Source organism: Phaethon lepturus, unplaced genomic scaffold (assembly GCF_000687285.1).
Source record: "Phaethon lepturus isolate BGI_N335 unplaced genomic scaffold, ASM68728v1 scaffold16980, whole genome shotgun sequence".
Taxonomy (NCBI): domain Eukaryota; kingdom Metazoa; phylum Chordata; class Aves; order Phaethontiformes; family Phaethontidae; genus Phaethon; species Phaethon lepturus.
The window spans coordinates 23,066-36,267 of NW_010512763.1; the positions used below are offsets into that span (position 1 = coordinate 23,066).

At 37.8% G+C, this 13,202-nt stretch overlaps 1 protein-coding gene across 1 annotated transcript in view; it reads right to left on the reverse strand.

The window, feature by feature from the left end:
* Positions 1-13,202, reverse strand: part of BMPR2 (bone morphogenetic protein receptor, type II (serine/threonine kinase)) — a 54,591-nt gene that overhangs the window by 5,774 nt on the left and 35,615 nt on the right. The window contains exons 7-11 of the mRNA XM_010288126.1: positions 12,113-12,343; positions 7,973-8,087; positions 6,189-6,349; positions 4,282-4,429; positions 3,163-3,299 (exon numbers count right to left, since the gene is read on the reverse strand). Coding sequence (XP_010286428.1) covers positions 3,163-3,299; positions 4,282-4,429; positions 6,189-6,349; positions 7,973-8,087; positions 12,113-12,343 — 792 coding nt within the window. The remainder of the gene's footprint in view (positions 1-3,162; positions 3,300-4,281; positions 4,430-6,188; positions 6,350-7,972; positions 8,088-12,112; positions 12,344-13,202) is intronic.

Genomic DNA, 13,202 nt, shown 5'->3' on the forward strand with positions numbered 1-13,202 from the left:
TGTTCACTACTGTAACATCCAAATGCCTCATAAATATCAATGAATTTGTCTGCGCTATGTGAGGAGATTATTGCTGCCCTGGTTTTACAGATGGCGAAAGAGAAACAGACACATGTTACTAGGATCACGCTGTGGGGCGAATGGTGCAGCCAGAATTCGAGCTCAAGACCTCCGAAACGTGCTGCCATATGGTCAGAGACTTGGAGGGGAGACAACTGAAATTACGAGCAGCGAACGCTTCTGCTTCCACTGCAGCCGGAGTACAAAAACCAGGCAGACATTTATTGGCCCCTGCTGCCAATCTGTGGCCCCTGGATAGGAAATGGTTTGCCAGAACATCTCACATTACAGCCCAGCTTTAACCTCTCCAGCACCAATGATTGTGCATAGTCCCAGCTGGGCACTAAGGCATTCAGTGGGCCCCGCTGACTGCCTCTGTGCCAGAACAGCCTTGTTCGCTTCTGGCAGCGAAAGCCAAGACAGGCTCTGCATGCTAGCCAAGAGCTCCTCGCCCACAGAGCGGGCTCCTGGCATTGCTTGCATCTGGCAAGTCACGGCTGCTTAGTGATGCAGCTATGGCTGCACAGGTGGGGATGAGCTCCTACACAAGCAGATCTTTTATCTCCCTTCCCACAGTAGATCGAAGAGGGACTAAGCAACTACACCCCTCTCAGCTGAGGGACATGAGTCTAAAAGCACCCTCAGGGATAATGACAGGATCCGTTTTATCTCCCAGAATAAAAAGCCTTCATTTAGCTGTTTGGACTTGATTTAGTCACCATTTAGACATATCTCTAAGTCAGTGGGCACCCTAATCTCCTGGCTTGCCCCTTTGTAAGACTCTCCCTTACAGGTTTCACCAGCAGTAAAATTTAACCAGTATTTAATTTCATATTGTCTCTCTTCTAGCAGATTCTTCCCTTTCAATGTTTTAAGGATCACAGGGATGACTGTATAGATAATTAACAAAACTGGAGTTCTAGAGCTTCACATTTACCGCAGTAATGTATTTTCTATTAATTTCAGGTTCAAAGAGATATATAGTAAAATGCACTATTTAGAAGTTCTAGCACTCATAAAAAAGATAGAAGGGACAGGAAATCTGCATTATTCTATTGTTCTAGTAATATCCTTCAGTCCCAACCTCTGAAGTCAAGCTTGGGCCCTGCTTTGGCTTTGGCAAATGAGACAAGAATGCTGCTAAATCCCAACTCAGTTTACAGCTCTTGAATTATTTTACGCATGTCATCTGCTCAGATTGTTGATTTGTACTGTGAAAAAAAAATACTACTAATCAAGGTCTGTATCATAACATATATATTCAAGAAGCAGACTGAGACTGCATAAGTAATCATAAATTTAGGATTCCACATCTTTTAAGTGCCTTAAATATGTGACCTAAAAATTAAAACATTGCTTTTTATTTGTATTTCTCAAATGAAAAGGGCAAATATATTTCTCTAATAGATGAATTTGCATGAAAGTGTTATAACCCAACATGTCAGCATAGCTTTAAAGAACAGGCAGAAGTCTTTTATCCCATGCATTAGATACAGGAGGTTAGGACCTGGGTCCAGGGTAAGGTTATCTGGAGCTTAGTTTTCTACACTATCTCCCCATAAGTACTCATTCAGATGTTTTGAGTGGCGTAGGTTGTTTGATACCCACACAGAACTACAGATTGTTTATTTATTCTTCTTTCTCTTAAAGCAATGGTGTAGATCCATCCTTAGAGCTAGACTTATCATCATCATCATTATTTTGAATTTTTACAAAAAAATTAGTGACGACACAAAGAATGTGTTAGGCAGTTTAAATATGGGAATCATTACTAGTTCAGTGTCTAATAATGCTGGAATCTATCAGCTTGTTAGAACATAATTAACATTTAAAACAGTAGCCTGCAAAACAAAATAAACCTTCTTGAACTGTTTTAGTTATAACTGTCTTCAAAAACAGCTGTCAAGCTTAGTTCTTCCAACACTGCATTTGCCAACACGGCTATAGTTAAAACAGTTGCTGCTTGATTTGCAATATAATTTGGGTGTGGATCCCCCCCGCCAAGACTGGCTGGCCAAAACTGTGTAATAAAAGAACCTCACTATGAAGCTCTCATCTCAGTTACAACATGTTTTACAACAGTGTTAATACTGGAGGCTATGCTCCTCTCTGAAAATGCTTTCATACATATTTACAAGTACCAGCATAGATGAGGCCTTAGGCTCCCCATTATCTGCACAGTGGCTACATACTTATCAACTAGCAAACTCTCTGAAGACTGAAGGGCATCATTTCAGTAAGGAAATATCTAGAAGTATCTTTTAAAGTAAGAGTCAAATATGTCATTTTCATATTTGCAATCAAGCTACTTTAGCTTAAACAAACATGTATCAGGTGGAACTCAGTAACTGCTCGCATTTCACTTTGCTTGTAATAAAAGACAAACAAACGCCCCTAAACTAAGGGGATTCGCATTACCTCACCTCTGCTGCAGATGAAAGCAAGCACACAGACTCTTACCAGAGTTCAGCTGACTTGCTGTAACTTGTTGGCCTGCAGCAGCAACCAAGGCTCTAAGCCATAGCTATACTAACTCAAAACAACAAACATTACTGTGTTTATAGTCTTGAAAATAAAAATTGCAGATCAAATGAACCCATATAAAATTTCTAATGCAGTTATAATGAAATGATTGCTAGAAGCTGTAGCCTCTGCAAATTCTGAGGACTATACGACTTTAGTTTTGGAATAGTGTTACTTACATTTTTGCCAACTATTTTAGGGTGTTCTTAGTTTATAAGGTGACAAAAGGCAGAAAATGCCTTTACGTTTCTCATCAAGCATACAGAGAACATATGGGCACTTAATGCATAACACTACAGATACTGTCCAACAATTAATATAACAACTTATCTTCTGTATTATCATACTTCAGCATCCAATAATAATCATAGTATTTTTCCTTAAAAGAAATCTAGCTTTCATGTCAATGTATTTTTAAAAACTGAATTCCATTTTTAAGAAGGCCAGACAGAAGCAGCTCCCAATCCTTAAACACTAACAAAAATTCTAAAAAAGAACGTATTCAAAATTTGCTTTTAAGAAGGGAGTACACCCTATAGCTGGTTAAATGATTGTTTCTTTGAAAATATTCTATCTCACCAGGCTGTTCTCCTTCCACGCTTCTGGGAATTTTGGTCTTTGCTTCTCTCTAGACACCAAGACTTGCATATCTTCAAAAGTGGGGTGGTTTCCGACTTCTGTCTGGAAAGCCATCTGATACTCTGGCACAGATTCCCCTGTTAGCAAAAGAAAGAAAGAAAAAAAAATAATCTCAGATTAAAAAGCAGAGCAGGGGCTTTCAGGTGATGAAAGGTACTATCAAAGTTGCCGTCTACTGAGACGTTCTCCACTTTCCCCAAAGTCTAACTTCACAAAAAAAGCTGAATTAACTGCAAATGCATTAATTTTTTTTCAGCAGCCTCTCAAAGGATAGCATCTTCAAACTTTGCTGGTTGAGTGGCACATTCAGAACACCTCAGAGCCTGAGGATGACACCTAATTTCTGTGAAACGTCGCTGACTGAATACATTCATGTACTTCATTTGAGAGGGAGCCCAGCAAGATTACAAATCTCTGCACATGAAGTGCAGATGTTTGACTACAGTGAGAATGCTGCATGTCAGATTAACTCTATATGCTGTATCTTGGGAAGAAGATAGTGGTTGCGACACAATCTCACATGTTAAATTTTAAAAGCCTACTTCCTCTTGTTTTATGTTACAGGTATGGAGGACTTCCTCGAATTTTCCATGTCACTAGCATAAATAAAAATATGACTGACTAAAGGCTACATTAAGTCACAGCACTTTCCCATCCATCCATGAGGGAAGTCTGAAAGATACTTCAGGCACTTTTATCAGTTCTAAGAACTGAAAGTATTACCTTTGCCATCAGACCAGCTGTCAATGTTTGTAAACATAATAATAATAATAATCATAATCACATTCATAGTAATAATGCTCAAATTGCACCTACCATGAGGCCTGCCAACTGCTTAAACAGGTAATTTAAAGTCTTTCAGCATGAACCATGCTTCACAATCAAACAGACTGTATTGACAACAATCATCTCCAACACTAGATGGCACCGACTTAATGGCAAAAACAATTGAGAAAAATATGTCCCTTCTTCACTTTAAAAAAGCTATGGGTAGGGAGTACCTTCGGTTGCCAGTACCACTTATTACTACTTATGTTTTTTTCCAGTTCTTTTAGTTACCTGGGAAGAGGTCTGTACATCTCATAAATATCTCCCAGTAGATAAGACCTAGCGCATACATATCTACTTGTTTCAAAGCAGATTCACAGTCCCTCAAGTTCACTGCTCCTTCAAGCACTTCTGGGGCCATATAGCGGATCGTACCGACCTGGAAAAACATAAAATCAAAGCTTTGAATCGGGAAGCATAATAAATTGAATTTGGAAATGGGAGATTTATTTTTTTTAATACCCTACTTTGATATTTTCTACAGTTAAGGAACATGAGGCCATGTTCAATGGCCTCAGCTTCTAGACACTTATCAGGAGCCTAGTCATAATAAAGCCTTTCCGCTACTCTGTCACTTTTTTGTACATACCAACACAAAATAATTTTATCTCTTACTCAATGTTCTCGTAAGCAATATGATAGAGCAGAAGTGTTTCTTTTTCCAGGAATTACTCTGTTAAACACCAAGGTATATACCATAAAGGAGGAGGAGGATGCTGAACAAGGAACTTGTTCTCTTTATGCCTGGACTGTCAGCAGGGCTCCACCCTACATCTTCCATGGTCAAAGGTTATTAACAGCCTATCTTGGAAGACAGCTATTCACTTCCACTAGGAAATATGTTACATTACAGCACTCACTCTTCAGTCCTTGTAGGACAGTATTTTTAAGATGTTCCATATCCCTGCATTTTAAACAGTGGTTTCCTTGTTTCTTTGTTTAGTAAGGGGAGATCTAAAAAGAGGATCTGTGCACTAGGTGTTATTCATGCAGCACTTGCTTTCTAAGGGAAGGTGATTAGCACTGTGAAACACATTCCTTGAATGAAATGTAAAGGTTTTCTGTAAAAGCACGAAGACAACAAATATACTGAGCCATTAGGGACTTTCACTCTTTGTTTAAAATAGTCTCACTGTATCTCAGTAGCCTATATTCAGGTGTCATTGTTTTCATGCTTATACAAAAAGAAAACAACAACAAAAAAACCCCACTCTCTGAGTCACAGCATCATAAAAAAGAAAGCTTAATAAATCAGTTTCTTCTTTCTGCCCAGAATCCATTCTAACCCACTCCTAGCAGATGTTTTCCCAATATGTTCCTTAAATTTATAAAAATATGCAAATTATATATAGCCTTCCTCAGCAGTCCATTCTAGACCTTGGCTGCCTTCTACATATTAGCAAGGTTTCTTTGTAACTAACCTAAATTTTCCCTCCTACAACATGATCTCATTACCTCTTGTCCTATCCCCACTGAATGCAAACAGTTTATTCCCTTCTCTTTGTAGCAGCTGTTTACGTATTTGAAGATCTGTCTCTGTCTTCACTTCCCTAAACAACCCTCATTCTTTCATCTTTTCCCTTAAGGTACTCCTTCAAGCATCCCCTGTTATTTTGTCCCTGTTCTTTCTCAGTTGGTCCATGTCTTTCTACATGCGCTTACTCTCCCAGATGTATCCATTTAAAGTCCAGAAAATTGCAGATGACACACAGAGAAATGGTTGTAAGATGTAGGATGTGGTATGTCACCATTTGGGGAAAATTAACACCAAACCCACAAAAGAATGTTTGGTCTTCAGTTAATATGTGCAGTACAAGACTGAAGGGACCTGTACCACAGCATCGCAAACACCATGGCAACCAAACCTACCTTGCATCTTCTTGTATCTCACACGGAAAACTTCCGTCTCCATGGCTGCCAATCTATCACCTTTCAAAATGCTGGGTTTGGTTTTGAGTGTTTTGAGACTAAAACCAGTTTCCTCCTATCAAGGTTTCAGCCACTTCTCACCCACATTGCAGCAATTCCCCCTTACAGGAGTTGTATCACCTTAACATTCAGAAACAACTATTTCTCCGTGTTACTTCCCCACGAATTTGTCTTCCTTTATACACTGGTTTGTCTTAATTTGTACTTACCTCACTAATGGCTGCGTTATCTTCCTCACCTGGGCGTACCAGCCTGTTTCCAGTTAACTTCATGGAGAGTCCAAAATCGCTGATAACACATGTTCCATCATTCTTTACCAGTACATTGCGGCTGTTCAAGTCACGATGGGATATTGCAGGTTTGTAATGGTCTATTTGGACATATGGAAGTGCTTGTTATTATTTGAGCAGTTCTACTGTTTGGCAAAATGAGATAACCTTGTTATGTCTGCTCAGCTATTATAAGCAGAAAATCGACTTACCTTTTCAAAAGCTAACATTTTTGCTTCTTTATAATGAGCTCCACAGTATGCTTTCTATAGAAAACTGACTGGCGTTCTGAGTTACACCGCATCTGTGCAATATATTAGGCTATTGCTATATACACTTTTAGTGTTTGCCAATAAGCTTCTTTCCAAGGGATATTTCATCCTGATTTTGTCAGGGGAGACACCATGTACTTAAGCACAGACCTGCTGCTCCAGCCCTGAGCGCCATTGCAAATGCTCTCTCTCATATCCACACCCCTGTGTCAAATATGGCACCAGATATTTACGTTATGATTGGGATTGGCACTTATTCAGAAGTATGTAGACAATATTATTCCAGAGAGTCTGAACATGTTCATCTTGCAAACGGATCTGATCTTTTCCAAAGAATAATCTCAGTTGTTCCTAGTTTATATGCAATTTAATTTGTTAGTAAAGCAGCCAGCACTATACAACTGGTTTTACTGTGGAATTTATTCTACTCCATGAGTTTCTTCCTAGCATTCATAGATCAGTCTATGGCTGCCTCTTCTTTATGACAGAAGGTTTACATGTTTTCTGGCTGCTAATGGATACACCTGTCTTCACATTCAAAATGATGAAGTTAAGAGGATAGCTGCAGTTTCAGTGGCACATAAGAATACGGATTTAGGAATTTTCAGTCTTGCACTTCTAACAGCATCTTCAGTTGTCATTCTTTGCTAGTGTTGATGCTTAACGTTTGAGATATATACTCTGGAATTTTAATCCAAACATTAGCACCTTAACATAGAATTAATGATACCATCCTTTTATTTACTGCCAAAAAGCTAACGCTTCAGTGCCAGGCCATATTCTGCAGCCTGATACATCACAGATCCCAGAATATCTGCTTCATAATCATGATACTCCAGCTGCTGAAATGCTGGCTGAAGCACACAAGCAGACATATAAAGATCTAAATCAATATGTTGCCACATCCGGTGCTCTAATAAAAAGTCCAGCAGTATCATTTGTACACAGCAAAGACTAGGCCCACACCCTCAGACAAAAACCAAGAGATATGATAAATGAAACTACAGTGGAGTTGGAAGTTTTAATTATTTCTCTTTGTGTATACAGTTCACACACAAACTAAAAATTGCTTTGGTGATTTGTGTCTGAACGGCAAAAACAAACAGAACACCCCATCTGTTTGCTCTCTGCTAGACAGACACCCAGTGCTCCAGGTCTTCAGTAATCCGTTGCCGTGATACAGCAGCACTGCACAACGCTGCCTCCTCCTCTTGCCTTTCTCTGGGGCTCTGCTGGCACTTACTCCATGTTTTCACACAAGCCTCACAGATGCAGCCCACAACATGGGATTGTTCAGAAGGAAAGAACATATCCGAAGTTCTGAGTAATCTCTATTTGCATTCATCATTTCCTACTCAGCGTACTGTCACAGAATAAAAAGGCAGCCAGGAATCTACTACCTGACAGAAATAAGAGTATCTTGAACATCTTGGCATCCCTTCCCGGCCTTACCTCCTCGAGGTAGCTCCGTGTGCAGGTACGCCAAGCCCCTAGTTATAGAGTGTGCCAAACGACAAGAGCTCACCCAGTCGCTTGTGTGGAGACTCAAATATTTGCACAAAGAACCCTAAAAAAAAAAACCAAAAAACACCTGGATTAAAATCTTTGTCCAGTTGAATAACTCAAAATCTTTAGGAGAGTCAGTTTTATCGATTGGTCCTGAAAGAGGTAATCCTGCAGCTGCTCCTGTTTTACCTAGATGTTCTAAAACACAAGATTGGACCAAAGGTTCATTAATTTCTAGTGCTGCCATTTGGTTTATCTAAAGAAGCGGAACAGAAAATTTATCACAAAATAACAGGGATCGCCTTTACGAATAATGATATTAATTATAAAACAAAAGCAAAGCATTAATTATAAAACAAAAGCAAAGATTTACTCTCTTGAAAAAGTCTTGTTGAACAACAGAAGAAGAAAGGTAACTGCAGACGTAACAGCCTCGGTTACTAAATAGTGGTCTTTAAACCATTAGCACTTACAGAAGAATACTCAGTATCTCTCACTGTCACCTCTTCTGCTATAATCTATTCACTTCAGAACAGGAGCGAGTCCATACGCACTGAAGAAATGGGAATAAAGAATGTCACATTCCCCTTTGCTTGAAAGAGAACTTAAATGTGAAAAACGGGGGATTTTTTAATAATTTGTGGTGGAATCTACAAGAAAACAAGTTGATGGATGTCAAACATGTTGAAGGATGTCAATTGTGATGCTGAGATGATCTAGAAACTGAGACTGCTATCTGAAACAAGAGCCAGATCCTGCAAACTATGACACCTTTGAGCAGTTTTTATGCACGTAGTCCCCATGACAATATACTCAGTTTAAACAAACTAAATCCCCATGCATGAAGAACAAGTCGTCCAGTTGTCACTGCATACATATTACGATATATTTATGACTACAAATTACCCTGGTTTTGCCTATTTAAATCTGTACTCTTAAAGATGCACCGATGTGTAACATCTTATCGTAGCCGCAACTAAAAACACTTTATTGCAAAATTAGTTATGTAACACTTGGTTAAAAAAAATCTGGCAGGTACCATTTCAGTCCATTTGGAGTCAACATTCAGCTATGTAACGCATACACAATTCAGATAGAGGTACACAGATATGAAAATTTAAAGCCACTGAAGCATTAGACATTGTTTTAATCCAATGCTAAAACTAAAACCAAGTTCTTGACACTCCTTAATAGAATTACAAAAGCCTTACAGCTTTTCAGACAGCTTTTTCAGCCTTTCAGCTTTTCAGCAGAACAAGTAACCCATAAATAGGTAACTTCCTCAGTGAAAACACAGACCAAATGTTACTTATACAGGTTTACATAAGCATTTTTTTCCCATTATTTAAAATGCTGTTACATCAACCTCAAATAGATTTTGGTAATAAAAAAAAAAGCTGAGAATCCACCTAGAAATGAGTTAAAGTAGTTTACATTTTTTCCTTATTGTTTAAAGCTTTTTAAGAAATACAAATGCTCTTATTAGCTTCCAAATGCCAGAAACTTGGGTGCGGTAACAGATTTTCTTGGCTTAGTGGGTTGAGATTCCAGCCCATTCTAACGGAAGCACAAGACACTTGTCATGGTGTGACTGGGAAACACTCACTATATAAAGATCTCAAACCAACTTCAAGATCTTTCTGCTGGAGAGCTTGCTAGCCACCAGTTATTTTTCAAGCTAAGGGCTGTGATTTTATCCCTTCAGTGAAGTTCAATATAAATGACAACCAGGAAAAGTTTTAGTCAAGATTTAGAGAGAGATGTATTTGTAATTAGGATTATTCTTGTCAAAGTCATGAGTTACATGTTAAATGGGGCACATTTGTTCCGATTATAACTTCTGATAAAATTGATGTGTTTGTTTTAACTATCATAAGATTCTATACGTGTTTCACAACAACTTTTCTATTGTCCTAAAAAGACATGAATGTCTGACTACTGGGGGGACAATTCTGTGGCTATTACATATTTCCTGCAATGTCATCCCATGCAACTTGCTCACTACTTATTCACCTGCCACACCTCAGAGTACCATCAGAATTACTGATTGATAAATACACATATCTTTCCGTTCATTACTTGTTCTACTTTCTTTGGTCTGAAGCCATGTTTGGATCATAACACAATTTGGGTCAAATCTGTCTTGCTTTCACGAAGGCAACACCAAGAACAATCTTGTGTGTGAAAATATTCTGGTTTGCCTGTTCTTATTTCCAAGAAAGAAAGTATTTTGAGGGAGATTGATGTTTTGTATAGGAAGTATTTCACCTTCATATCTTGTATGGGTTACTTCTTATTTCAATAAGATTTATGGCTCCAGTTTGAATGGTGCAATTCCCTTTTAGCAGGGCTGACACAGCAGGCTTCCTTCTCTGCTGTTACCTCCACATACAGCAGAACATCTGCTCACTGAATTAAAGATCACACTGTGCATTTATTACACCCGCTGTGCACTTTTTCCAATGACTTCCAAACCACCAGTGGATTGATTTTAGACTAATCTTGCCATTCTTAATACCATATTGAGAAAGACTCTGATAATATGATGTCATAAGCCTCATCTGCGCATTTAATCAGATCATTAACAGAACCTGTTTATGTAAGCAAGACAACACAATTCCCAATCAAATTACATTTCAGCTGAAAATCCTTTCATTCAAGAAAACAGCAAATTCAGTTCACCTGTTCAGACAGTTACACTATGCCCTCCCAGGAGCAGAATACTCACTTGATTTCACTTAACTCAATTAGCTGAGAATAAGCCCACCCGGCCAGAGCAGGCCAGAGCTGATGTGCTTTGCCACTGTCCATCTGGTATGGGCACAACTCAGCTTTTTCTGTGGTCATTTCTAGTCTCGGCAATCTCTTCTTAGACATCAATCCCTTTTAAGCTAACATGATCAAGTGTGTGCTCACTTAAGAGTTTCAGATAAGACATTCTTTATATATCTGTGAAGTGCTATGTTGCCTTAAATTTGCATATATATTTAGACATTTATATATACATGTGCATTTAACTTTCAATACAAGCATATACATAGAGCCTAAAACACCCTCCAACAGGCCATCATTACTGCTCTGTTTCTTTTTGCTACTTGAATAAGCAGCTTTTGTCTTACTGTCCCCATAACAACTCAGGCTTCAGCCACCACCTTTACACACTGGAGGAAATACAATATGAGTTCACTTACTTGAGACCAAAGAGCTCATTAAAAAAATTATTTAACTGAACAATTAAAGTTCTTTCCCATACACAAAAAAACCCTCAAGATAAATTGTGAAACATAATTTTTTGCATTTTCATATATATAACACGCCCATATACATTACACTTATGATTTTTCATGAAAGCAATTCACATTTATGTGCTCTATTTTTAAAACATTTTTGTTTCTATGCGTGTATACACACACAGAGAGCGTTAGGAACTCAAATCAATGAATTTGAGGGATGTAAGCATTCAGTTAGCTACGGAGATTTCAAGATAGGGTTCTGGAAAGTAAGTTTGCCTTCTGAAGACTTGTCCTACATCATCAATATATGGATGGTACAGCAAGTAAGTACGGTATGCCACAGAAAGCTTTAAAGAAAACAACAGGATAAAAAGCCAACATGATTTATGGTACCACAAACTAGGTTGACAACAATATTGGATCTATTATGTTTCATTGTAAAAAAACCCCACCATTTACAGCTGAGGTCATAACTAGCATAACGGTGATATAATATCTTAACACTAAGAAGTTTGAAATTTATTAAAGTATTTTTAAGTAAACACAACTCTTCAAATTCTGTCCTTAAATATTGCACAGTTGACTAAAAAAACCTGCACCGTAACCACAAGCAACAAATATTACAGTTAAGAATTGGTAAGACTACATTTGGTAGCACTAACTGGGAAATCTTAAAAGGTATTACAGTAAACCACACAAAAGTTCATTAACATTGCAGTTTATATGGATTATTTTTACATTACTGTGCAAGAGGCAGCAATGAAAAACACTGGCAAATACTAAAATACATCCTTTTTATGTGGCTATTCTTAGGAATCTAAACCAATCCAATTGATTTCTTTGAAGCACTTACATTGGGGTAATATTCCATCACCAATAAATATTCCATACGGCCATCTGCAGTGAATCTCTCATCTCCCACAATGAAGCGGGCAATGTTGTCATGTTCCATCAGTGGAATCCTGTAAATGTTCCTCTCATTGACAAAGTTCTGACGATTAGCAAATGAAAATACTTTCACGGCAACTGGACGTTCATCTAGGGAGCCTTTATACACGGCTCCATATCGTCCCCGGCCAATCAACTGAAAAAAAGGAAAAAAAAAACCAAACCCCAAACCCAAAAGGTTAAACAATTAGTTCACGAAATAATAAATGAAGACAGAATCCAAGTTTTCACTCTGCAAAGATTCTATGCCAACTTTTATACTGACTTACACTATAAAAAATAGTGAATATAATGAATATTTTGTATTGAAAACTAGAATTAGAATGCTGTCATAAAAGGTATTTTGGAGCTGGAAACCTCAGCATAGGCCAACTTAGATCTTATGAAATTGATCTCTAGTCTGCATACCCAGTAAAGAAATCATAAATAATCTATTCAGCAGTTTTATATACAGAATCAATAAAATCCACGGGTTTTACACTGCTAATTCTCTTATTAAACTTTCGCCTAATAAACATTTATAGCTTTTATGTGATCAATTTTAATTAACTCCAGAGATCACAGACATTAAGCGAAACATTTTAAGTTTAGGATAGCTTTAAGCTGTACCTTTTAGGTTAGCAATAACAATATATGCATTTGTAGTGCAAAATAGATACCAAAAGAGGTAAAAAGGTTTTAACAGAAAGGAATAATTAATTCCTTTCTACCTGTGAATCTTTATTCTAGACCCCACTATGTTAGACATTCTTCACAGAATGGCCTTTCCCATCTCCATGGCAACTGAAGAAAGACATGATCTCTGCTCTAAACCAAAAGGTAGGACCACCTTCAGGAAGAGTCCTAGTTTCTAAAGCTCAAAAAATTCTAACTACATAAGAATTTAAGCATCTATTTAATTCAAATACTTTTCAGCAAGACCTAGACGCGAAACTGTAAGGATTTCATGGATCAGTATCTTTTTACTTTTTAAATACTTACAAATGGAGCAGGAA